Source organism: Colletotrichum spaethianum (assembly GCF_022836535.1).
Source record: "Colletotrichum spaethianum MAFF 239500 DNA, contig23, whole genome shotgun sequence".
Classification (NCBI taxonomy): domain Eukaryota; kingdom Fungi; phylum Ascomycota; class Sordariomycetes; order Glomerellales; family Glomerellaceae; genus Colletotrichum; species Colletotrichum spaethianum.
In genome coordinates, this window is record NW_026054793.1 from 393,013 (window position 1) to 418,547 (window position 25,535).

General features: G+C 52.8%; 9 protein-coding genes across 9 annotated transcripts; 6 read left to right on the forward strand and 3 right to left on the reverse strand.

Annotated features, from left to right (window-relative positions):
- Window positions 1–662: 662 nt before the first annotated feature.
- ColSpa_08554 (elongin-A) lies at window positions 663–1,847 on the reverse strand (the record flags this gene model as incomplete). The annotated part of the gene is made up of 1 exon (XM_049274766.1): window positions 663–1,847. One exon carries the CDS (start codon window positions 1,845–1,847, stop codon window positions 663–665), a length of 1,185 nt encoding a protein of 394 aa, XP_049130723.1.
- An 848-nt stretch (window positions 1,848–2,695) lies between these two features.
- Window positions 2,696–3,949, forward strand: ColSpa_08555 (transcription initiation factor TFIID subunit 11; the record flags this gene model as incomplete). The annotated part of the gene is made up of 4 exons (XM_049274767.1): window positions 2,696–2,971; window positions 3,031–3,304; window positions 3,355–3,557; window positions 3,608–3,949. The coding sequence occupies 4 exons, from the start codon at window positions 2,696–2,698 to the stop codon at window positions 3,947–3,949; spliced, it is 1,095 nt and encodes a 364-aa protein (XP_049130724.1).
- Window positions 3,950–4,425: 476 nt separating this feature from the next.
- On the forward strand, window positions 4,426–5,286 carry ColSpa_08556 (UPF0658 Golgi apparatus membrane protein; the record flags this gene model as incomplete). The annotated part of the gene is made up of 1 exon (XM_049274768.1): window positions 4,426–5,286. One exon carries the CDS (start codon window positions 4,426–4,428, stop codon window positions 5,284–5,286), a length of 861 nt encoding a protein of 286 aa, XP_049130725.1.
- Window positions 5,287–5,640: 354 nt separating this feature from the next.
- ColSpa_08557 (uncharacterized protein) lies at window positions 5,641–6,123 on the forward strand (the record flags this gene model as incomplete). Its single annotated transcript, XM_049274769.1, has 1 exon — window positions 5,641–6,123. One exon carries the CDS (start codon window positions 5,641–5,643, stop codon window positions 6,121–6,123), a length of 483 nt encoding a protein of 160 aa, XP_049130726.1.
- Window positions 6,124–6,585: 462 nt separating this feature from the next.
- ColSpa_08558 (ABC transporter A family member 2) lies at window positions 6,586–11,802 on the reverse strand (the record flags this gene model as incomplete). Its single annotated transcript, XM_049274770.1, has 8 exons — window positions 6,586–7,086; window positions 7,132–7,247; window positions 7,299–7,502; window positions 7,561–8,164; window positions 8,263–8,631; window positions 8,685–9,460; window positions 9,544–10,122; window positions 10,185–11,802. 8 exons carry the CDS (start codon window positions 11,800–11,802, stop codon window positions 6,586–6,588), a joined length of 4,767 nt encoding a protein of 1,588 aa, XP_049130727.1.
- Window positions 11,803–16,740: 4,938 nt separating this feature from the next.
- Window positions 16,741–17,724, forward strand: ColSpa_08559 (uncharacterized protein; the record flags this gene model as incomplete). The annotated part of the gene is made up of 1 exon (XM_049274771.1): window positions 16,741–17,724. The coding sequence occupies one exon, from the start codon at window positions 16,741–16,743 to the stop codon at window positions 17,722–17,724; it is 984 nt and encodes a 327-aa protein (XP_049130728.1).
- Window positions 17,725–18,577: 853 nt separating this feature from the next.
- On the forward strand, window positions 18,578–20,360 carry ColSpa_08560 (uncharacterized protein; the record flags this gene model as incomplete). Its single annotated transcript, XM_049274772.1, has 4 exons — window positions 18,578–18,625; window positions 18,711–19,000; window positions 19,264–20,059; window positions 20,136–20,360. The coding sequence occupies 4 exons, from the start codon at window positions 18,578–18,580 to the stop codon at window positions 20,358–20,360; spliced, it is 1,359 nt and encodes a 452-aa protein (XP_049130729.1).
- A 254-nt stretch (window positions 20,361–20,614) lies between these two features.
- On the reverse strand, window positions 20,615–21,888 carry ColSpa_08561 (serine/threonine-protein phosphatase 2A regulatory subunit delta isoform; the record flags this gene model as incomplete). The annotated part of the gene is made up of 2 exons (XM_049274773.1): window positions 20,615–21,816; window positions 21,858–21,888. The coding sequence occupies 2 exons, from the start codon at window positions 21,886–21,888 to the stop codon at window positions 20,615–20,617; spliced, it is 1,233 nt and encodes a 410-aa protein (XP_049130730.1).
- A 642-nt stretch (window positions 21,889–22,530) lies between these two features.
- On the forward strand, window positions 22,531–23,309 carry ColSpa_08562 (exosome complex component RRP46; the record flags this gene model as incomplete). The annotated part of the gene is made up of 2 exons (XM_049274774.1): window positions 22,531–22,833; window positions 22,911–23,309. The coding sequence occupies 2 exons, from the start codon at window positions 22,531–22,533 to the stop codon at window positions 23,307–23,309; spliced, it is 702 nt and encodes a 233-aa protein (XP_049130731.1).
- Window positions 23,310–25,535: the final 2,226 nt, after the last annotated feature.

Genomic DNA, 25,535 nt, shown 5'->3' on the forward strand with positions numbered 1-25,535 from the left:
ACCCTGCATCTGGTCCTTGCCCTGCGAGGGGGCAACTGAATCCATTGGATGGGCTATGAATATTGGCCTAGGGGAACAACGTCCCGATGACTCCATAGCGCCTAGAACAAGAGTGCAGGGCTGGAATGACTAGGTTGCTGTCGGTACGGGGATTGTCGTCCTTTTCCCGAGAGTGAACGGCTATTTCGGTCACCTGGTTGAGAGCAATGTGACGGAAGAGACTGGCCGCAATGACGGAAAGGGACGGACTAGCACTTGGGCGCTAAGTCGAGGCAGGGGACGATTCACACATCCACACACATCCACAGACGCAACAGGCATGGCATGGTGATAGAACATCCGCCCACTGAGCATAAACTTCGCTGATCAACATGCTGCCGCAACGATGAATGTCTTTACGTATTTTATTAAGAGGCTGATTCGCCAGACATGATCGAAACCGTTCTATATGTTGTGTCAGAGCCCAGGCTTAGGCCCATGTCAATGCCTACGCCTTGAGGCAGGAGTATCTCTAGAAGCAAGTGGGTATTACCATATCCTGCCGACGCCCGAATCCTAATGCCGCATACCCATCCGTGTCTCAACGCCTTCATATGTGTTACAAGTCCCAAAAAGTGAGTATCCCCCTCCGAATCACCTGCTATGCAAGCCCACTCAATGCCTCAACGTCTGCCCTTTTTCTTGGGCATGAAGATGTCAACCGCCTTTCTTTTTCTAGGCAGCTCCTGGTTGCCCAAGATTGGACGAGCCGGTTGCATCTCGTCAAGGGATGCGGGCAGCGGCGGCGACTGCGGGCCGTTGCTCTGGGCAAGCAGTTTGTGGGCGCGGGATGGCTCTGTACTCCTAGTCGCTGGTTCGGGGTTAGGCTTGGGTCGTTCGACTCTAATATTGCTCTTCGGCCGATGCGCATTTCCGAGAATGCCACCGCCACGTCGTAGACCTGCCGGCTGCGAGCTCGATGAGGATGAAGATGGTTTGAACTTGGAGGGAGAGATAGGGCCACTAATGCTACTGGCCTTGCCCTTCTGCTTGGGCGTTCCCTCTTCGCCGAACAGATCGCCACCTTCATCGCCTGACGAGTCAGAAACATACGTGGTCTTGGATGGCACGACATATGTAGAATGCGTGGGAGGCCGGTTGCTGGTAGATGTGGGCCGAAATACTGGCTGAGTCGAGATCCGATGCTCGGCGGCCATCGAAGGCGGAGCCTTGCTGAGTCGCGGAGCTCTGATTAAGCCTGTAGGAACGGCCAAGTTGCTTCTTATGCCGACAATTTCCTTGGCCTCTCTACGGGCTTTCTTCATGACGCTGGCGCCCGTGGTTGTCTTCATTCTGCTTCCAGCCGCGAAGCTGAGGGAGCTGGGGAGCTCCTTTCCCCCTCGGCCTCGCGTTCCGAAGGTGCGGCCTGTCTTGGGTGGTTTTGGTAGGAATCTTGCAAACTTTGGATCGACGATCCTGCTGACATTGTTATCCTTCTTCTGCTGCAGGCCTTGAACCCTTGCAAGCAACTCGGCCTCGGCCTGCTGTTGAGCCTGACGGCGCTCCTCGGCATATCGTTCGTATATCTTGTACCACTTCGACGGATTCTTAGGCGCGTAGTTTTTATCGTGGCTTTCAGTCGGAAACTCCTTTTTGATGAGGCGCAGCCAAAGTTCGGACGTTTCGCCTTGGATATGAGGGGAGTTGAGTTCGATCTCGCGGAGCTGGGCTGGGTTCGTTACCCTCATGAGGATGTCGCGGACATGGTGGTATTGGAGGGTGTCGCCGTTTCCAACACTGCTGAGTTCAGTAATGTGTCTTTGGCATACCGCGATGCACAGCTCGGCAAGCGATTTTATAGGAGCCATGGTCCTGTTGCAGCTGCAGACAAAGAAACTAGCTTGATGTTCTTCCTGTTTTGATGCCGATGTTGGGGTACGTGATGAGTGATGTCGGATCGAATCGCAGTCTCATTGTTGACAAGACTGGTGGCGTAGGCGGCACAATATACACAAGCTTTCGAAAGGGAAGTCGAGTAGGCCCCAAGGCCCTGTGAAGAGGGACCGAGCTGATGTAAAGTGATGCTTGACTTTTGTTGTTGCTGCTGTCAGCGTTCACGGGAACACGGAAGGCGCAGGCGGACAGTTGCTTTTAAAGAGGTCACGACGCTGGAGTTCCAGCTTTGTGGTGGGGCCTGCACCTTTTTAAGTGGTTCCCTAACGTTGACTTAGATACACCCCTGGTCAGAGTCGGTGATTGAGGCACATCCACTAACATGTATTTGTCTGTGCTTCGATCTTGTTTGTACTCCGTACGCTTCCAGTCTTCGTATGGGGTTTGGGGTTTTCAGAGCCCAGAGTTCCGTGAAGTTTACCAGTCAATTTTGAGCATTTGACTCTAAAAATATACTCATATTGAATCTGAAAGTTGGATTCACTTCAACCCGTTACTTCAACTGAAAGTAAAGTCAGTGTTAGTCAATCCCACTCCATACATGTCACATGATCTTTACGCTAAACCCCATCCAGACACTACCTCCTACCTAAGCAGCTACCCTGCTCTACTTGCCTTACTAGGTACCTTAGGTGCTGCTGTGGGTAACCCCAACTTGGACTGTTCTTTCGTCATTGCAAAGAAACCATCGACTTTACCTCAACTTAACATCGCGATTCTGGAACGCCAAAGGGACCTCCCGGCCGGATCAGATAGACTTAACATGGCAGACTCGACGTACGTCAAACCGGAGCCATACATCAAGCCGGACCCTGAAGCTGTGACGGCCTCTCCCCTCGACGACGACGACCTTTACGAAGATGCTGGCGATCTCGAGTTTTTCGACCAGTACAGCGACCAAGGCTCCTTCGGTCAAGCATACTTAGCCCGAGTCCCCAAGGACTTGTGGGAAGCATGGGATAGCCTACCAGATGACGCCGAGATCGAGGTTGGTACGATGCGACAGTGGGACGTTGTGCGCCCAGATGGCAGCGTCGAGGTATGTTTGAACACGCGTCTCAAAGAGCTGGACAGCTCAGTTGACTCTTTTTTTTTTAGCACCGCTTCAAGATGCTACTCAACTCCGACCGAGCCGAACATCAATTGATGCCCAAGGAGTACGACTTGGAGATGGGCAAGGAGCTTGCGCGCAGCACATTCGTCTTTACTGAAGAGGATCTGCCTGGCTTCAAGGCAAAATCTAAGGCAAGAACCGATGCGGCCAATGCTGGTATCCCGGCCCGGTTTCTACGGCCCAAGACAGACAAAGTGGAGAAGAAACCGTTCGAGAAGGGTCGTCGTTGGCAGCCATACTACCGCAAGGCGATTCCCAGTAAGCTCAACTCGCGTTCGTCGGGGTACCTCAAACCTAACTTAGCACAGAGAAAACGAAGATCGCTGCTAGGATTCAGTACGAGTTAGCTTGTAAGCCTGTAGACAACGCCGAGAGTCAAGCAATCCTGCAGCGGAAGCAAGTTGAGGCCCAGAGGCCGAAGCATACTCTTCAGATCATGGAGCAGCGTGCAGCTAACAGCATCATTCACCATGGTTCTGCTGCTGCTGTGGAGAAGTTTGGCTCCTTCATCGTAAGTAGCGGCCGACCAGTCCGTTGCTTCCCGGCGCTAACGCAGCACAGAAAACATCTGCTCCCACAAAGGCTACAAAGCCCAAGAAGGCCGAGAACAGAGCTGCCCGTATGTCGGAGGAACAGCTTCTCGACGGGCTCATGGAGGCTTTCAGAAAGTACGAGTACTGGAAAATGTCCATTCTCAAAGCTAGGTTCGACCAGCCTGAGGCTTTCTTGCGCCAGACTCTGGAGAAGATTGCGGTACTCAACCGATCTGGCATCCATGCCAACGAGTGGTCGTTACAGGAGCATCTGAAGAGCATGGCCTCCGGCGCGAATAGCGAGACCGCCCCAGAGGAAGCCGCCGCCGAAGACGACGATGACGAAGTAGTGATGGAGGATGTTGTATAAACGGCTGTACTCATACTAAATGGATTATGGGCTTGGGGCCCGAGAGGATTGCATGGCGTTTGGATGAGCACTTCTCAAATTATTTCGAAGGTGGTTTGCTACTTTCAGGGATTTTGATACCCCCCGGGGCACTGGATTACGACACGTGTCGAAGGGCTTGCTTAGCCACTACTAGACTTTCAGTACTTCGGGACGGAAGGGGAATACATTACACGTTATGTGTTCTCATTAAGGAAGTGTTTCAGATTGCAGTGGAATTCTACTTGCAGTGCTCAACATCGTTCGCTCTTTTTTAGAGCAAAGCGGTCGTCTACCATGATTGAAGATCGCCTCTCTCCAAAGTGGGGAACCCATTAACTTCATCCTTACAACATGACATGTCAGGGTTAATGTTTCTACGTTTCCAAAGCAACATCAGGCGTGCATGTATTTTCAGACGTGTCATTCGCCTCTATTCAGTCTACACGGTCGCAGGCATGCCTCGAAAAACGCCCAACCTTGTTCTTGACTTTGACGGGACGATCACGATACAGGACACAATTGGTACCTTGGCGGAGATCGCTTTGCGGTTCCAGCATGAGCACGGCATCGACTTGTCCTCAGCATGGCAGCAAGTACTGGAACACTACAGTCAAGATCATGCTGACCACGTTGCCACCTATAAACCGGCCGCAGACGACCGTCTCTCTCTCTCAGAAGAGCTCGCCTACCTGCGGGGTCTGAGGGAAGTTGAGTTGCGATCCGTTCAGCGTGTGGAGCAGTCGGGGCTATTTCGAGACCTCAGAAGAGAAGACCTCGCAAAAGCTGGGAACACCGCACGCATGGAAGGAAGGGTGAAGCTACGCGAAGGGTTTACAGATCTTATGGACCTGGCCAAAAAAAACGGATGGGCAGTCTCCGTTGTTTCTGTCAACTGGTCGAGATCCTTCATCAGTGGCGTCTTGTCAGACTACAACTTCGATGTTGTTGCCAATGAAATTGAGATGGATGGAACCATATTAGGGCCAGCCGTACTCGGGACTCCAGCGAGAGAAACTATTCTGACGACTTGTGAGGACAAGCTGCGCGCTTTGCGTGCCTTAGCCACTCGACAAGGCGCAGACAATGCTGAGGCATTAATCTACTTTGGCGACTCCACGTCGGATATCGAGTGTTTGCTGGAGGCTCGTGGCGTTGTGGTATCGTCAGGTCCGGAATCGAGCTTGATGAAGACTCTGCGGAGGGTGGGATACGATGTACCTCGTGTGGATGAATTCCATCCGTCCAGTGGTATTGTATGGGCCTCGACGTTCGCGGAGGTTTTGAAGAGCGGTTTTCTTTCTTCAAGAGACGACTAGAACCTTGGGACAACAATATTACACCCCTGAGCAACAAGACTTCATATGCTTCGCTTGATATAATGTGCACATGCTGCACCTGACTCTTTGTGCAGGGGATGGGGGCCTGCACGAGCAGACCTAGAACAAGGCAGCTGAGGCCCAAAGTTCTCCAATGTTCGGTCGGTGCCCAGAAACAACCCCAAGACTTCGAGTGATGTTCAGGCATGTCTATACTGGTCACTACGAAGGATATAATCATCAGTAGCCGTCATCCCACTCCTGAAACACTTGACAGACTCACGAGCACTCAACAGCAAATCGACTTGGCAAACTCACCCGGCCCAACGCATACAGAACTAGCCGTCGCAAACCATGTGTTTCTATCGCGGAACCTTGTACGAGTGCAAGCACAGCGAGTTCGGCAAGAAGCTCTCCGAATGCAAGGACCAGCGGGACTTCATCGCGGGCACCTCCAAAGAAAAGGATGCGTGCACTGAGCGTCAGATCCATTCAATGAACCGTGTCCGCATCGGTGCCAAGTGCAGAAAGTGTCAGCGTCTCGATGCACTCCGGTCCCGCACAAGAAAGACGTTTTTGAGTCTTCAGGAGAACTTAGAAAAGCGCAGGACTGCTGTCATCAAGTCCAACAAGGAGCCCTACGAGACCGGCAAGAATTCTAGTGGTGTCGTCTTGTCTTCTGATGATGCCCCTGAGGATATTGCGCCTTGCGGAAAGGAGAATGCCTCCATCCAGTTTGACGACGAGACCCCTAAATCAAATGAGACCTTGAATGCTTTCTCATCTTTTGGTGTCTCTGGGAATACTACCTCGTCGAAAAAACAATATGCTGCTTGAGAGTCAGGCAATAGAGCCTTGGAGGTTGATGGCGAGGTATCGTGGTGGCGAGACATCAAGTGGTGTTCTTTCTTCTCTGGCATATAGGAAGGCGCTTGTCTTTGGAGAACCCTAATGCCTTTAACAAAGTAAAGAAACAATATCCACTGGCTTCGCTTTGTCTCTACATCCGGGCTACACGAACAGATGGCTGATGGTGATATTCGCACTTCTCAAACCAACGTGTTTTTAGTTTGAATGCATGAATCATTGTGCTCTGTATACTTGAATTACTTTTTGAGATTTAACAGCCCAACATTGAACTCTTCTGAACTGAATTTTATAGGCCCGATTAGTTGTGTTTCCTCGACAGCCCTGCAAGTTAATAACCCAAAGAACTAGCAGTCCTGTAACAACACGATGCGTTGCTGATGTCCGATCGCTTCATTTGGCCTGTTGTGCACGATTGAGCCGTTACTGACCCTAAAACTTCCACCACCGTTTCTTCGGTTTCTCTTCTTCATTTTGTTCGACGATGTTTTCCTTTACCACATTCAGGAACACCCTTTCCAGGGTGGTGCCCCCAATGGAATAGTATTCGATGCCACAATCCTCCTTCGCCGCCTCCAACAGCCGAATCAAATCGACAATGGGGCCGACGCCGCTTTCCTTGAATTCCTGATCCTCTTGAATATTCTCCCTATCCCTGGTTATAGATCCGGGGACAGTGAACCTGATTTGGCCACCGAGCACTTCTCGTTCCATAACGGCCCCTAATACCCTCTCTTGCACCCAAGACCTAACGAATGTCATCTCCCCAACCGTTGACATCGGGGCTGTCTTGAGGAGAATTTCAACGTAGTATACGTTGCCGTATCTTTGACGCAAGGATTGGGTGGTGCCGACAGCGAGGAGTCGCTGTGACATAACGGCGGCTCTGTGGGCGAGGGTGTCTGCCTCCTCCATGCTGTGCGTCTTCATCGTCTTTCAGTATGCTGCAACGAGAAAGAAAGAATGTGAGAATCTTACGGTGAGCAGTAGAGAGCGGTTTGGTGAGATTTGCTGGATGATCTTCCAAAACGCCCGTTTAGCTATGGCATCCATGGCCGACGTCGGCTCGTCCAAGATAAGAACCGGAGGTGTGCCTGAGATAGATCAGCAAGCGTCATATTCACAGTATAAGGGTCAGGGCATACCCATGAGTGCAATGGCAAGACTCAACTTTCGCTTGTTACCGCCCGAGAGCTTGGAGGCTAGCCGGGTGGCATATGGTGCCAGGCCAAGCTTTACCATGATGGTTTCGACGTTCCGCTGAACATCCTTGACACCCTTGATCTTTGCGAAGAAGACCAAATGCTCTCTGGTGCTCATCAAGTCTAGTGCATCATACTGTGCACAGACTATGAGAAGTCAGCATTGCCATAGTCCGACTAAATGCCCCCAGGAGGATAAATCTACCTCCGAGGTGTTTTTGAGCAGAGACACTCTTTGCGTCCTTTCCGCAAAGATATCCGTTGCCGTGGTCTGGCGTCAATTCTCCTCGGAGTAAGTTGATCAACGTCGACTTGCCCGCGCCGTTAGGCCCAATGAGTGCTAGAACCTCGCCTTTACCAATACCTAGAGACACATCGTTGACAGCAAGAGTCTGTCCAAAGGTCTTTGTGAGGTGCAAGGTTCGCAGAGGATCCTCCGTGGCGTCTTCGACTCGGACCTTTTCCACCTTTACCTCATTGCTCGGGAAACCTAGAGACTTCTCCGAGTCTCCAGCTGAAGCACTATACTTAACCGCACTAACCTTTCGGGACGAATGGTCCCTTTCCAGCCAGATAAGAATCCCGAGCAGCGCGGCAACTTGAACAATCAAATACAGGACTGGCCCACCGTATGCATGGATTGATGAAGCTGAGACAACTGCATCGTCTCTGCAACTAATCTCCATGGCGTTGAGCCCGAAGGCAACTGATCTGAAGACGTTGCCAATAGGAAAGAATATGTTCAATCCAAATGTCGTCGCTGTCATCACACCGTCTACATCCGCAACGTCGACGAAGGCGTACGGTACCTGAGCAACGGTTAGCCATGACTTGGGTCGTTGTGCAGGAAGTTGTAATTAAATCTACTTGCCACGCATGCAATGACGACAATCGTGAACATGAGTACGTTCAGGGAGGATGTTGCAAGGAACGCTCCGGATCCGGTTTTGCAAAGAATAGACATGATGTAGCTAAAGAGGAGGGCCGCTAGACCGTAGAGGGCCAGAACTGGCAGCATCACCCATGCACCACCCGTCCAAAGGGGCACCTTACTCCCGAGGTGAGCGGCGATAGTGATTGAGATGACAGAAACGAAGAAGAAATCGAACAGAGCGTAGGCAACCCATAGGGGCGCTCTTCGAACTCCATTGGCGTATCCAACCGCACGAACTTTCCGGCTCTTCTCGATGGAGGGATACAGAGCGAACGCCGCAGGGTACACGGCTTGTATCAAACAGAAGAATACTGCATAGAACATGCCAGAGTTTGCAGATCGCTGTTGATTGCAAGTCAGCGGGTGTTGCTGTGGGTCAGGAGAACGCAACTTACCGCTGGCGTCTCACCCATGGTGCCATAGGAAGCAGTGATCTCAGAGCCGCTGTGGATTTGACTATACAAGTTGAATAGAATCATGCCGTCGTTGACTCCATGTTCAGCGAAGGACGCTATGACCGGGTTGCTCGTGTTGGACTCCATGAAAATGCCTCCCGGTAGGACTCCCGCCCTATTCTCGTTCAAGTAATTCATGAACTCGTCCAATGTCTCAACGGGCCTGATCCATTCAGTATATTGAGACATGTTAAAGTACTTGGTAATGGAACCATTTCTGTTCATCAAGTTATACAGCGATTCGTTCACTGAGGGAGGGCCACCAAGAAGCAGCCCAGGGGGGGTTTGCACAACCCCGTCAATGACGTAGCTCCCGCCGTAGGACACATAGAACTCGTATCCGGAGTATAGAGTTGGCTGGATTTCAACGCAAAGGGGTGCTGTATAGTTGTTCAGGATACCGGAGAAAGAAAGAGTAACGGCGATGGGGAGGACCAAGACGTATATGTAGGGCCACCAAAACCTCTTCAAGACAATGGTCCTCTTCCAGAAGAGAGTCTTCACCTGTGACCAGAATGATTCCATTTTCCCGGGTTCCAGTTCGAGATTCATATCGGAACTTGTCGAATCGGTATTGGCGAGAAGTGAAGGGTCGTCGACTACGCGCAGGAAGACGTCCTCAACCTGTGGGCCTAGAATAGAGACGTTGGACATACCGGCGGCAGCCAGATTTGTCGCCAATTGGGCAGCAGAGGTTGAGTCGGGTGTCGTGTAGACTGCAGCCGATCAGTTCTTGACTCTCAACATCCACAAATATCTCTTGTAAAATGCTAGTGATAAATGGCGAACGATGACTTACCGAGTTGGTCTTGATGGGTGACGTGTGGATATGCTTGATCGATGGAAGCATTCCAATGAGGCACAGAAACCTTGTACCCCCCACCATGAAGCTGCTTTAAAGCTGTAACTGAACCAGAGCACTTGACCCGCCCATTGGATAGGATCACAATGTGATCCGCAAGAACCTCAACCTCGTCGAGGAAATGTGTCGTGAAGATGATACTTCGCCGGCTTCGCTGCTCCAGGAGGATATCCCAGATAACTCTTCTGGAAAGGGGATCCTGGATTACCATATTGTTAGCTTTTTTCACATGGAGTATGATTCGAGACAAAATAATATTTACCAGTCCTGATGTACATTCGTCGACGAGGCAGACCGAGGTGTATCCGACAAACATACATGCCAACTGTAGTTTTCTCAGTTGGCCACCACTGAGAGTCCTGGCAAGACTGCTTGCCTTATGAGCTAGATCGCAACCAGCTATGAGCTGCTTCAAACTTTCGGCGCTGTTTCTACTACCCTTGACCAGATTCCAGATACTCAGATGCTCCTTTACGGTTAGCTCTGACCAGACTGTGTTTCTCTGAGGACAAATGCCTGTAGAAAGTTAGATAATGGTTCTCTCATCAGGAAACCCTCGAATCATTCGGGTGGCGAACCTAGCTCTGAAGGGAGGGCGTTGATATCGACCGTTCCATTGGTCAGCGGTAGAAGGCCTGCCATCATTTGCAAAGTACTGGTCTTTCCAGACCCATTCGGGCCAACAAGACAGAGTATTTGGCCTCTATTCCCCTGGAGGTTGACACTATTGACAACATTACAAGGCTTTCTCATGCCACAGCAGAATATCCTCTCAGTAAGAGATGGCTCGAATATCTTCTGGAGATCTTTGGCCCCGACTGCGATCGAACTTGCGCTTCCTCTTTCCCCAGCAAAAGTTCGTCCCTTGTATGCAATGCCATGCATAAATCTCTCAACCAAGATGGCTAACAGAGGATAGACGACAATAGCCACGACCAAGAGCAATAACAGGGTGTTTCCGGCTACGAGAAGCTTCTTTTGCGCCCAGAAAGCCGGGGGAGGTATGTCGCCCAAGATCGCCGGCTGCAGATTGAATTCCCAATAGGACATGGTTTGGACAAAGAAAAAATGGTTGGAACTCGGAAAAAATAGGGACATGGATAATACGGTCGCCATTGAGACCTTTCCGAGGCCGGTCAGCAAGGCGCCCACGGACAGTATCATGAAGGCTCCTGAGACGTAGACGGGCGCCGTGCGAGCCATCTGGAAGAAAGATGCCGCGAACACGGTTGAACTGTTTATAGCCAGCCCGAGGAGAATCTGCCAAAGTATGGGGATTGCTGCACTGCTAGTCGGCCAGAGGAATTTCCAGTGCATGGCGCCGAGAATAATCCACAAAGGAAGGTAGATGACGTTAAAGACCGCAAGATATGACAACACCCTAACTGTGGCACTGCCGCCCATGGCGTCAACGAGCTTCGACATGCCGTCCTCGCGCTCTTGGGTTATCAACCTGGTGAGATGGAAAAGCTGCTGTATGAAGCCGAGGAAGAAGGCAAAGCCGTACACGTTGGCAATGAGCTCTTGCCAACTGGACCGAAAGCCTTCGTCCCACTCCTTTTGAGTCTTGCTCGTGAAGAGAAAACTGACAGGGTTGGTGGTTGAGTTCGTCATGGCATTCTCCACAGCAACCTGCAAGGGCAACAGAAACCTCTCTAGGTCGCCGTTGTGCTCGAACACATTGTATAGAACTCCTCGCCTTGCTGGGTCCGCTCGAATGGTGTAGTTCCAGTGATGCTCTCGATCAGCAGTGTCGAAAGATGTCGTCTGCGGCGAGTCTGTGAAGGTGATGGAAGCATGACAGCCGCTGATGCCCCGAAGGTTGGCGAGACATTCAGTCAGGAGATCTCGTTCGTCATTCAAGTATCGTACAGTTTCTGGCCGCAGGGGCTGCGTGATTTTGGCGATCGCCTCGTCCACATCGGGCCCCAGGCCCAGAGGCTTTACGATAAACAGGGGCTTCTCAGTGATGGTTTCGGCGAGACTGGGGAGTGGGTTTGGGGTTCCCGTGCCGTAGACGTTACCACTGGTCGTGAAGTTTGGTATGTTGAGCAAGATAGCCACAACAGCAACCGGAATCAGGTATGCTTTGAAAACGAAGGCAAGCGGATGTCTAGCGACGGCAATAAGAAATGTCTTCCAAGCCAGCGCACGAATCTGTCCGCAAAACAGAGTCAATCCTGAAAGCCGCCCCATATTGATGTTGATAGTGTCGACGGGAAGAGGACGATAACTTGAACAGTCTGGATGTGCCTTCGGCCAAGATCAGAACCCCATTGAAGAGGTTCATCGCGCTTCATAAAGGCATGACTTTTAAGACTTCCCCGTTGAAGTTCGTGCCTACTCTGCAAGCCAGTGACAAACAAATGAGATGATGCCGTTGCTCAACCTGCGGTTCTCTTTGCGGGACCTTCCCCCTTCCCAAGCTTTCATAGCACTCAATGAACGCCACAGAAGCTCTTTAGCCGGCCTGTAGATAGAACATCTGGACAACCTGGCTACATAATTCTAGACAAGTTTGTTCTATTCTTCCGGGCAAAAGTTTCCATGATACCTTGTCGGCGGCAGGCGGCATAACCAGCAACTACAGGGTTCCTTGGCGGCAGAGGAAGAAGAATAGGACCACATGGCCTCCTTTAGATTCCTGATTGGGGTGCCGCAAGACCAAAAGGCGCGGCGAAATACGAAGTCGAATGAAGTCTACCGGCTCTCAACTTACGGCTCCGAGTTCGGGATCTGATTTCTCGAATCGCATCGGGTGATATCCTGCTATCCAACACCTCCCTGTTTGGGACGCAACCCACCGTGGCATCGAGCTTCTGACCTTTCCAATAACGACGGTTGGCCAACAAGGTACTGAGTGTTGCGATTTGCATGGGATAACGGAAAGGGAAACGACACGCAAGCTCCGCAAAACCCATATGGCATTCAGATGTCAGTCGCAGGCCGGAAACTGACGATGACCACAACCTGCAGAACGTTGAACTCAAAAGCCGCCATGAAATATCCGTCACTTGATAAAAACAATACAGGAGGATCAGCCCCTAGCTTTGGCTGTTAGTCGCAGTAGGACGTCAGGGTGTGCCTGGAAACGTTGTAGCAAAAAAGGTGCCTGTAGTAACCACCCAGTTGAAGGATTGACCCATGACCATTGGTGTGAGCCATTCGATCGTTGTACATAGAACGGGGCCATGCAGCCATGAATGACTCTGACTAAAGATTGGTAAATCGCTGCAGTCAAGATGAAAGATGGATTGATCGACCCCCAACTCCTCGCCGCAGAACACCCCTTCCAACCGGGAAACGGTCATGACACAATAGGCGCGTCGGGGTCGTTGGTATTGGATTGTAATAGAGACTCGGTTGCCAAAAGTGAGGTCAGAGCGGCGCAGCTGTCGAAGGGAAGGGGGCATCCGACGGCAACAAGACCGGACGAGCGCAGATCAGATACGGCCGGGACCAAGTGTCAGGGTTCTTTGGACGAGTTGCAGAGCCGGCAAGCGACCAGAATCACGCACGGCATACCAGCAAAGGTGACATGTTGGCCAGTCGGGAGTCGGGAATGTTTGTGTATGTGGGCGAAGAATGCGCGTGGCTGAAACTCGAAGCTTTGCTGTAGCGATCGTGAGAAAACATGGATAAGACGAGGCAGGCTGCCCAGGGTCTGCAAGGCCAAGGGGTGTGCCGGGTAGCGTAGCCCGTGTTGCTGCAACTCTATCTGTCGGAATGGAGGGTCTTGGGTTGGAAGAGCCGCAAACAGCAAATCTGTTTGGTTCATGGCTGCAAATTGCTGTGGTGACAGCAGCAGTGAGGGCCAACCGTAAGATAATCAATTCCTTAGGCCAGTCAGTCCAGCCCGAAATGAGGTTGAAGCATGAAGACACAAGGGACCGTAGTCGACATTACCGTTGCAACAGTCCATGCCTGCAGGGCGTCAGGGCGGCGAAAACAAGGTGCATGGGCCCGAGTGGGTTGATGTGAGATAATTTAGGCTGTCAAGCGATACAATGCAGAGAAGCCTGGAGCGGATGGAGGGAGCTGGGCGTTCGGTGTTTGGTGGTTTCGTGGAGGCGGCGACGGCGGAGGACGCGATTGGAAGTTAGAATGGCCGTGCATAAGGTCAAGCAATTCAACTTCATGTGGCATGATGCATTCGGCGCACCAGAAAATGGTGCCTGTTGTCTACGCAGGTCGGGGATCCGAGAGTATGGAAGTCTGAGAGTCGGAAGCCTACGGGTCAGAAATTGCATTTCGGAGTGAGCGAGTCTCAGCGCCAGCGCAAAATGGTTCGGAGGTGAGTTGCGGAAGTGTGCGCGGGGGGAGAGAGAGAGAGGGAGAAAGCGGAGGCTCGCGGCTTGGATGAGGTCATCGTTGTCGTCGAGGCATGTTGCGGGAGACAAGTTAAGAGAAAAGAAAGACTATTATGGTAAGAGGCAGCATGACAGAGGTGGTGGGGACTTTGTGGACGTGGTTCGCCATCTCCGGCGAAGGTGAGTTGTTAATCGGTATCTGTTGCACAAGGAAGACAATGGTCCTTGGAGGCCAAAAAGGCGAACAAGACAGCAACCATGATGACCAATCTGAATGCATAAGATGAGATGGTAGGCGCGCATGGCGCGCGGTGTGATGAAGTGAAGCGCTCGTCGGTCCGGATGCTCGGTAAGGTGCCTTCTGTCCTCTGTGCTGCGCGCATCCCACCTGTGGTCGGTCGATACGTACAGTAAGTTCATGGAACCGACTTCAAAGGGGATCCATGCGGCCCGGCGAGAGATCGGACATGTTCCCCAGTGACAGGTGCGCGCACAAAGGTAATTGGTGACGAGTCAGCGCAACCTATTGGGCGCGTAATACATAGTAATTCAAGTCTGGCCATCTAGCACTTCTGGGATGTCAAAAGCCCTACAGGTATAGACTGGGCGGAGACATCGCGCCTCAGCCAACGCAGACTAGAACCCGGCCTAGAGAACTTGGGGTGCAGTAGTTTTGGCATGCAAAGGGAAGGGGTGAGGAATACATCCTCCGGTATTGGAATAAGTACATGCATGCACTTAACCCCAGACCTTGTACTGCATACCGAGGCATGCAAAATCCGATGGCTTCTTAGTAGTGCAGGTAAGTGAATCAACCCCCTTCCCACGGAAACTATCGGTGTTTTCCGTAATATCCTACTTGTCCAGTCTCTGTACGACATCGGAAATGCCTCATCGCACCTCAGGCGAGATTAGAACGGCCGCGGAGAGGGGCCTGAAGATTGAGATCATTGCTCGGAACTTGCTAAGGCTCTGTTCCCCCTACCCCACCGTCGCATCCCGCCCGCCCGCTGCACGCCAAAATCGATTAGGTTCTGGTGGTTCAACCCTTGACTCTTACACTTGAGCATTTGGGAGGTGGGTGGTCGGGGTGCTGCTGATTTGGTCATGCATTCTCGTCATGGCAACTTTTTGTTGTCTCTTGTTTTTGTTGTGCCACGAGACACGCTGTATCATACTCATGCACTGAGTGAGTACATAGTGAGATAAGACAGACTTGTGCATGCGGGACAACCTACCCAAGCATCTGACAGCCTAATGCAAGCGGCAGCCCCTGCAGGAGCGTTCTTCCGAGGAAGCAGATGGTTCGCCGTAGCGGACGCCTGGAATGTCCGAGTCTGGAGTCTACGCAGTACCTAGTCAACCAAGCCGAGCTTTGTTTCGCCCTAACAGACGAGGAGGTATCTGTACCTTTCCTGGTCGAGAACGAGGGTTGAGAGGGTCCTTGGCATTCCTGACCCTAACATCAACGAACCCCAATGCCTGGTCCGGCCAGTACCCAGGATCCACCAACCAAGCAACGAGATGCTCATGCACTGATGCACTGATCAGGTTGTGGATGGATCCAACGCGATCCCCCTTTTGCCCACTGTCTTATTTCCCTCGGATATCGAGTCAAATTTCCTGCATCCATTGCACCTCTTTGGTATTGTACCACTTACACCTAATGCCCCTTCACAACGATCTTTCTCCAAAGACACCAAGTTCGTCACCCAGCAAGAGGAGCATGTGGATCAGAGGAAGAAAATAGAAGGAGACCGCTGCTCAGACTGGACAAAGAAGGAAATAAGCATTCCTTGTGCATACCGCTGGGCCATGTGTTGTTGCTGACGGGCCCGCCCAAAGTGATAGTTAGCGCCCCTGGGCAATCCTAGGCTGATCCCTTTCCCCCTCAAAGTCCCCTAAACTGACCTTCCCCTTTCTTCACCCTGACACCAAGTACCTATCCACGATACGCTCGACAAAGGATACCTTGCTTTAATATACAGCACCGCGCACATTCCAAGGTACCCAAGGTCAGCCAAGGTTGGCTCAGGTACTATTTTACATTGCCTCTTCCCAGCCTGTGCAGTGCATTGCCTTACAAACTCCCACTTTGCCTGCCATCTCCCGTCCTCTCCACCTCCATTATCCACCAACTGTCCCAGTCTCCATCCAGCCCGCTCACTGCATTGTCCATCCGTCGCCTACATACTTCTCCTTGTCCTCCTCCGACCAAAGATACTATGCGCACACCCCATTCTCGTTCCTTCCGTTCCCTACCCCAAGACCCAGAGGCCCAGAGACCACTTCGTCAGCCGGTCGGGACCTCTTCGAACCAACAACAGCGGAATGTGTGACTCGGTTTGATATCACCGCCCTGTATCCTCCATATTGCCGCCCGTTCTCCCGCTCCCCTCGCCTATTCGTCTTGTCTTGTTTATTTGTTTGTTCGTCGCCTCTCTCTGCTGCTGCTGCTACTACTACGCTCCACCGATACCGATACCCTCGACTTTCTTCTGCCTCTTCGACCCTTCCCAAAACGATATCCCTCGACAACCTCGATACCTTCCCTTCGAACCCTCTTGTTTCCCCTCTTCTGGGCCGACTACCAGAACGAACAACAAATCATTCCCGATTAAACTCACCCTGCGTAATCGCGACCGACCCGTCACTGCCGCCTTCAACCAAGTCTTCGTCTTTGACTTACTAGTCGCTCAGCTGCCCTGGAACACTCTGTGCAAACGCATAACGAAACTCCTTGTTTTGCTGCGCTCTTGTCCACCTTTCCAGCAGCTAATGTCGTCCTCGCCCGCCTGACATCTCGGGCCCTCCAACATTTACCATGGAACCCGTTCCCGAGACTGAGAGAATGGAGGAGTTCCGATCCTCGCCTCTTCCCTCGCTCCGCATACAGAACCCGACCCTCCTCCCTTCTGCTGTCGCCGAGCCCGAACCTCTGCGAAAGCCTCCCACATTGCGCCGCCAGACCGACCCAAGTCCTACCTCTCCAACCGCCCCGTCTTGGACCTTCACCCCTCTACCCTATCGGCCCCGTACGACCTCACCCCTCTCTGGTCACCACACGAGATCGAGGTCTGCAGCGAGCTTGGCTCCTCCCATGTCCCGCACACAGTCTATGCCTGGCGTAAATGGCGCTGGTCACATTCTGTTCTCTCCCCAACTTCGCCCCGCCAGTCCTTCCGGGTCGCCCAGCCGCGTTCGAACCCCGCGGAAGCCTGCTGACGAGGCGTTTCCCACCTCGCCCATTCGCACCTCAGTATTGGACTCGGACCGCAAGGTTACTGAGCGCAACAGTTCCCCGAACCTGATAGGAACAACACCCTCCATGGTCCTGCCTCGACACCGCCGCCCGTCTTCGCCATTGCGCCATCCCGGCCACGCTGGCACCGGATCGCTCCCGATGCCCACTACGCCCACGTCTGCGGCCTCCTCGCCGTCTTTCCGAGGCTATGACGCCTTCTCTCATGGGTACGGCGTCTCTACTTCGTTCCCATCGTCCTCGGTTCCATCCACCCCGACATCTACGAGGTCGAGAAGCCCCAGCATTTCTAGTCTCGAAACCATACCGGACTCGCCCGACGCCGAGGAAGCCGCCATGGAGGCAGAGAGGATTGCTCAGCTTAAGGCTGCTGCGGAGGCTGCTGAGGGTGGTGATGCTGGCGAAAACAAGAGCAGGAGCAGCCTGGACGCGCCCTCGCGAGGCAGAACGTTGGGCTTTGGGTCAAGGGATAAGCGGAAGCGGTGGAGTGTTTGCGGTGCTGAACGACGGCAAGACCTCGACTTGGAAACGATTTGGGAAGATTGAAAGAGAGAGAAAGCCGTATGGAAGCTATGCTGTAGTTGCAGACGGCAGCCAAGCGGATGTGGATGGGCGTATGACTGAACTCCAACGACGAACTGACTCCCCTCGAGGCACAAGACGACGTACGCTTCCCGACACTCATTTATGCAGAGGGTCGGTTTCTTTGCATTGCATTTGGCATCTGATAGGCTAGGGCATGGCGGCGTTCAGTGAACTCCTTCTGATACCCTACACTGCATTTAACCTCTCAAGGGCACTACGAAAACATTGTCATCATATCTGGGGTACTGTACTCTACAACGGCTGAGCCCCCCTCCCTCCCTATGGGGCTCGGGCCTCTGCTTCGAGGATTGGCGTAGGTGGTTTGTTAGTCAATGAAATTCATTACATTCGTGAAATCTCAATCCCTTTCGAGGGCGTCCCGCCGACCAAGCCGTTGTGACCCCACTTTCTTCGCTCAATGCGATGTTGTCTCAGTTGTGGCCGCTTCAAGGGCGGTGCTCTTCAGCCCCCTTGCTCAGTACTATACTTTCCCTTCCCGCTTCTCTAGTAGACGGCCCTCAATAGACAGCACTCATAGTGTTCCCTCTATTCCTAAGCCCTCCACACCACGGAGCTCTTGGTGTGTTACAATGGAGATCTCGCAACTCCCTAGAGACCCGAGCAAAGAGGTGAAGGTGTATAAAGACGAAACTGGGTAACTACTTTCAGAGCTTGTATTCATCCTCTCAATCCACGTCAATCAATCAAATATTCATTCAATCACTCAATCGGTTAAAAAGTGCAGGTTTTGCCCTCGGACCCCGTTCTCGCCAAAACGTTCACTCTTACTTTGGTGGCTTCATCGGACTCCACAATGCAGTGCGCCCTCCTCCTGGGTGCCGTTGCGCTTTTATCCGGCAGTGTAGAAGCAGCTCCGAAGGCCTCTGAAGAAAGGGCAAGTCTGACAGAAACTTTCTATTCAGTCACAATTTGCTAACGAGCATCAGATCGTCGCACATGTCCTCCAGGGCCGAGACCTCCGGCCGGACCCGCAGTCGAGCGGATGGGCCCACCCCGTCACCGCCCGGGGCCGTCCCGAAATCCACTTCAACGGCACCGTTAACGCGACGTCGCCGGCCGGCACCGGAACGGGGGGCGCACCCAGCAGCAGCGCCTTCAGTCTGCCGCACAACATCACATCCAGTAAATCTTCCTTCCACCCGTCCGGGTGCCCGCAGAGCGTCACAACATCCACCACGACGGTCGACGTGACGTTTTACATCACGGCGACAACTTCGTACGGCGGCAACTTCACATCTTCTAGGGGCGGGGGCACAATTTCCCCCCTTCTTCGTTGTCCTCCCAGGTCTTTGTCAACTCCACAAGCTCACGGGCTGTTTGGAATACTTCTTCGACCTCGATGCGTCTCTCCACCGGATACTCGCTGCCCGTCAACTCGTCGCATGCCTCGACGATAGTATCGTCCACAACGCTTTCCGAAACACCTTGCCCTGACGAAACCACTTACACTCAACTTCCTCATCCCAACATCACATCCAGTCACTGGTCTCACTACTCCAGCTCGTCTCTGGCGACCGGGGGTTCACCCGCTACGACCACTTCTGTGCCCGTCTGGCACAACACCACCTCCGCTGCTCCTTCGCAGACGACCAAGACCTGTGACGATGACCTGAGCTCATCTTCTCTATTCAACTCGACTGCGCTGTGGTCCACGAAAACGTCAAAGAGCAGGGCGCAGGAGACGAGCACTTCAGGCGCGACTGCCACTTATACCATCGCCACATCCAACATTCCGCACGTCAACTTGACCACCACCACCTACATACTTTCAACCAAGACGCAGAATGGCACGTTCAGCCAGACCGCCCCTGTCATCTCGTCCTCCACAACTGAGTGCGAAGATGAGACCACTGCCTCCGCAGCTTCCACTGACGTTTCTTCCTCTGCGTATACCGTTTCATCTTCCTGGACGACTCGTACGCCCATAGTAACCCCTTTCCACAGCAACACCAGCAGCAACGCATATTCCACACAGATGACAACGATAATGACCACGCCCGCTAACCCGTCATCCTCCCCCATCCTGACGGACAGCTGCGTAATCGACACTTCCATGGTCCCCGTCACTAGTGCACCACTTACCTCGGTTCCAACCTCAACACTGATCCCGACAAAAACGGTTTGTCAGGAGGACGCGCCGACTGGCAAGCCGAAGCCCGGCAACAACCACTGCGGTGTGCACGGCCTGCCTGTCGGCAACTACTTCCTGGCGCGATTCGTCGAGAATGCCCCCGCTGTGCCTGTGACCTTGGAAGGATGCTATCAATTCTGCGCTGTAAGTGGCTTGCCCCCCTCCCCCTCCTCTGAGATCTGTGATCGATGAAATGGTTTACTGACAAACTGTCTTGCAGAGTGTCATGGATGCCACCAACGGCTGTAGGGCCTACCGCTTCTATCCCGAGAGGGGCCTCAACGTCCCACGATGCGATCTCTATGGCAGCAGCGTCGCCTACGCCCTGGATTCCATTGATAATGACCACCCTGACATTTGGTTCGACCTCGCCTGCGGCTCTCCCTCTGACGATAAGTGGGCGCATCTCCCCGGGATTACTCGTCTTCGGGAGCTGGACTGTTGAAGTAGTGCAACATCGGTAAACTTCGCCTCAACACAATCGTACAAACTGCGGCACTACATGGTATACACAGGGATCTTAACAATGGTCTCGGTAGTGATAATAGTAATACAAAAGGGCATCAAGGTCGTATTCGTGTAAGACTGGGGAGGGGCATCAAAGGGGCAATTCATAATGTATCAATGGTTTAATCAAGAAAGTTCTCCGTTCGTATCTTGGTTGTGTGATTAAGGATTTGCCCTGGAACATTTGTTTGTTTAATCAAAGGGTATTCTACGAAGAGCCTCACGAGCTCCCCTTTTCTTCATTTCTTGCGCCGCAGCAACACTACTCGGGACCTTGATGCCGCAGCAATCGCCCCAGCCCACATGCTGATGTTTGTGCTTGCCAACGTTTCCGGGCAAGATCTCGCCCCCTTCCTCCTCATGTTCCTCGTCCTCTAGCCCGAAATCTTGCTCTGTGCTCATGCCATCCACCGCCGGCACGAGCGAGCCAAAGAGGAAATGCTGCATGACAGGCAGTTTCCTCAAAACCTCGGCGACAAACATCCGGCGCATGCCCCCTTCCACCTTGGTCCACGACTTGGCGGCAGAAATGTCGTCCAGCATGGGACTGTGCCACCGCAGGCCCTTGACCGTCTTAGTGTCGTTGACGAAGTTGACTTGGCCGAGATACAGGAAATCGTGGCTGAACTCTTCCAGTGTAAGATCCTGGTGGATCGCCAGTGGCGTGATGAAGGGGTGATGGAGAAGTTGGGAGGCACCGAATAAGAACGGAAGAAATTGGTAATCGTCCAGGCCCCAGACACCATGCGAACCCGCAGGCTCCAGATAGTATGTCAACTGGACGTTCCGCATGAGTTTCAAATACCGCTCAAAGATTTTGAGCACAAGGGGCCGAAAGTCGTCTTTGGTGATGATTCGGAGCTGATAGAGGCACAGCAGCCACATGATGAAGTTGAGCTCGTGTCCTGAACCATAGTCTATCCGCATCCTATTTCCGAAAGAGTGTTCCAAGTAGACCGCCACTTCATCGTTCGCCGCCTTACTGACGCCGAGCTGACTCTGCCATATGGCAGCCTTCTCCTTCACCAAATCCAGGAAGGTTCGGAAAGCCTTGTTTCCAAAGCGCGAGCCACCTTGGTCGTCTGGTGGTGAATCCCTGACGAGATCGTCGGCTTCGTCGAGTATTCGAAGAATCGAATGGAGTGTAGGACTGATTTCGCCGTCTTTGACAGCAGAGCGAGGTGTATCTTCGACGGATTCGGAGAGGCTGAAGACGAAGGCAAGGATTAGGCTGTAAGTGGGCGACGAGAGAAACAGCTCGTGATCTTTCTGTGATAGAATTCGTCTCGAAGGGATCTTGTATACATGGTCGCGGAGGTCGGGCGGCGAAGGCAGCGCGGGTGTCTCGGGGCGAGGAGTAGGGTTGGAGGGCCGGGGCGACGGCGAGGTTCGAGCTTAGGGATCTTGTTGCTCAGGGGAGGTATAGTCGATTCACCGACTTGAGATGTTGTATTTATTGACGTCATGGTGTATGAGAGTGATGGCTAAACCCAGTGGTCGAAGTGAAATCGGGGATGATATGTTGGGATGTTGTTGTTGGAGAGGAAGCTTGGAAAGCTCCCAGCTGAACGAGAACAGCAATTTGGTCTCCGGCGTCATCTACCGCCTGGCCGGCTCGGGACTGCAGCGCTGTTCAGGGACCTGGCCGCACCTCACATGTCCTTCCTAACTTGCCCCTCTGTATTCGCCTCAACCCCACTTCACCATCGTAAAGTGCCCGCCGTGCCTTACAGCGCACTGGCACACTCCCGTCATTTTATGAAGCGCCATTGGTGGAGTGACAGCCTTAGTAAACAGGTACGTACCCGCAGCTTCACCAGCTTCAACTCATTTTTTCCGTTCTTGAGCATGTTGAAGTGAGGCAATCCAGTCACTTGACAAGCCAGGCACCACGCACTTTTATCTATTCTCCTGAAAGAACACCCATATTCATCAAGAAACATCATCAGTTCCTTTTCCCTCTTTCAGCACCATCGAACGACACGAACCCCCAGCCCTGTCCGCCATGGCCCATAACTCAGACCCCCAGGCTCGCATCTCGCATCTGCCACGAGCAGATGGCTCGGCAACCTTCTCAAGGGGCGGTTATTGCGTGGTTTCATCCGTCAATGGGCCAATGGAAGTGCAAAGAAGAGATGAAAATCCTTTCGAATCAGTCGTCGATGTTGTCGTACGACCTGCTGCAGGGGTTGGAGGTCAGACTCCTAGTCTCCAATAACTTCTTGGAAAGACTTGCTCACGATGGATATATAGGCACGGGAGAACGCCAGCTCGAAAACATTCTGCAGTCCGCCCTCCGTCAGCTTATCCCCGTCAAGAACTTCCCTCGATGTCTCATTCAGATCACACTTCAAGTGACCGAAACACCCCAGAACGATTACACGAATAGCAAGGTCGTCCAAGCTCAGTCGGTGAGTGCAAGACTTAAAATCAAATTTGGCCGCCACTACGATGGGGTCTTTCGTTGTTAGGTATAGATGCTGATTAGATCCTTCTCATGAAGAGTTTGCCTCTCCTGCCAGCTCTGTTCCACAGTGCCGTCTTGGGTCTGTTGTCGGCCGCTGTGCCCTTGAAGACTATCGCCACGTGCACCACTCTGGCCATCCTTGAAAATGGCAACAAGATCGTCGCCGACCCGTCTCCTCTGGAGGCAGATCAGGCAACATCTCTCCACGTTTTGAGTTTCACGTCGCAGGACGATCTGCTGTTGGCGGAGAGTGAGGGAGCCTTTACCATGACCGAGTGGGATAAGGTGGTTGGCACAGGTCAGAAAGTGTGCGGTCAGCATCGCGAAGCGGAACTTGGCTCAGCCATAAACGAAGATGGGCAAGACTCAGTCGACATGCGACGGTTTATCCGGACGGTAATGGAAGCCAGAGCTGCGTAGAAACCCGGCCCATCATCCATTGAAGCAGGCAGGGACTTGGAACAGGCCGGGCGACTAGAGAGGTGTGGATGTCGTCACAGAGAAGCTTTGGTCGGGAGAGGTTTGATGACATCGGAAGCCACGGTCAACAGCGAAGATGACAACTCCGATAACAACGAGCACATCGGCTCCTTGGCTTGAGGGAGCTTGGGATTCGGGGCCAATGAGGAAAGACGTGGCTAGCTATCGACGGATAGGATGGCAGGCCAGGGGAAGTGGCAGGATGGGACGGCCGACAGGGGGCGGCAAAGAGCGAGTGTTGATGAGCATTCAACGACGGCGTCGAGGCTGGTGGGCTAATGGGTTGAACCACACCGCAGGTTATCAGATGTCACGACGGATGGGGAACCTGGGAAGCAGCAGCAACAACATGATACGGCGACCAGGGACCAGTTTTCCTGCAGCGGACGATGCAAAAGCGACACTGGACAGCGATCAAAAATCATGTCATTATGAAGTGGGCCACCCGCTGGGGACGGCGTGGGTTTGGACCGTTTGGGATTCCTAAAATGCGGCGTTAGGCGGCGTTTCAGCTTGACCTCAGGGGACATGAAGCGGGTAGGGGTCTAGAAGGGTGGGTTCTGCGACTTTGGCAAGTCTTCATGTGAGGAGCCGCATGGTTTTTCTAACCAGGGCATCTCCCATCAGTCGCGTCGTGGAAACTGGAAACAACTCCGTGGCCACTTGTGAGCGGGTTCTGCATTAGTGCATTGGGCCCCCATCCCTTTGCCTTAGGTATTCTGCTATGTCTTTCATAAAATGATACCCCATATGTCCCGGAGCTCTCTGCCTGTCATCTCGGATGCCGCGTATAGCTGGTCCTGATAAGATACGCCGAGAATATCTCCCATGTTTATCAGGTCATCTCGGCACAAAGACGGCGATGCCAATGTCCCCCCCTTTTTTTCCCGGGTGAAGTGATCCAATGGGCGATGGCTTGGCCTTCATCTGCCAAGGACGGTCATAGGATCGATCCAAGGTATGGGCGGTAGACTGATTGCCCAAGGATGGCTTCGGGTGGGTTTTAAGCATAATTGATCCAATACCTATGTCGTGGGTGGATAGAAATCAGCAGCAGGTGTGCCGGCATACCGTCCTCGGTATGATGCCCTTCAGTCCTACCGCTCCTTCGTCCTTCAACCTTTCCCATTTCTCGTTCTCCAATGTGGATGGCAGGCGAAAGAAAACCTGCCATGCCGGCTGTGTTCCAGGGCAGTGGAGCCGGTTTGTGGCTGGTTTTCAGACTAAAACTTTTGGCGAGGGTGGCGCTGTAGGTAGAGCTTCCAGAACGCCTGGGAAACCCAGGGTAGAGTGCCTGCCTACCTTGTCGCATCGGTGAGGATACGTCCCTCAGCTTTCCCAAAGCATGGTATTGGGTACGCTTCAAACAGCCAGCAGGCTGACTGCACCGACCGGTAGCAGTTGCTGTCGTACAGGGCGGCGGCAGGCAGAACTGGTCGAAGTACATGTCCGTGCTGGTGTCCCAAAGGGAAGTGGGAGAAAATAAAAGACAAAAAGTGGACAGCGTTTGATCCGCAACAAGTCCAAACCAGAACTCGACTCCTTCCTTCTCCCTGCAACGCTTACGACGACGACAACGACGACAATGATAGCAGCAAAGGCATGTCAACAACAAGGGCCGCAGCAAATCCACTCACATGCATGGCCACCGACTCTTTCCCCATTGGCAATCGCAGCTCGCATTCTCCGTTGTCCGTCCATCATCGTGTTATACCCCTCATGTACACACCGCTCGTCATAAAACGATCTTGGCTAAGCATTCGTTGACATGGTTCATTCCGAAGACAGGCCTGGCTTTTGGCTCTTCTTACACTGGCCCAAGTCTTGTCGTCGCATCCTCTGCAGCAGAGTCTGATATCTCACTGGATGCTGTGAGGACCCCAGTGGCCTTTTTCACACTTTTCCCGCCCGCGGCCGTGATCTCCCCGTCCAGCGAGACGTCCCTCGATGCATTTCAAGGGCAACCGAGTCGCCCAATGTCACAATATCTCGATGACAGCCATGATCAGCAGCCGCCATGAATCTCCCTCATTCCGCGTCTTCTTCTTGTCTTTTCTTCCTATTATCGACGTATCGAATTGCATGTCTCGGAAGCCCAAGACCATTACTGGCCGAGTAGCAGCAGCAGCAGCAGAATGTCAATGCTCGAGGTCTCGAAACGCAGCG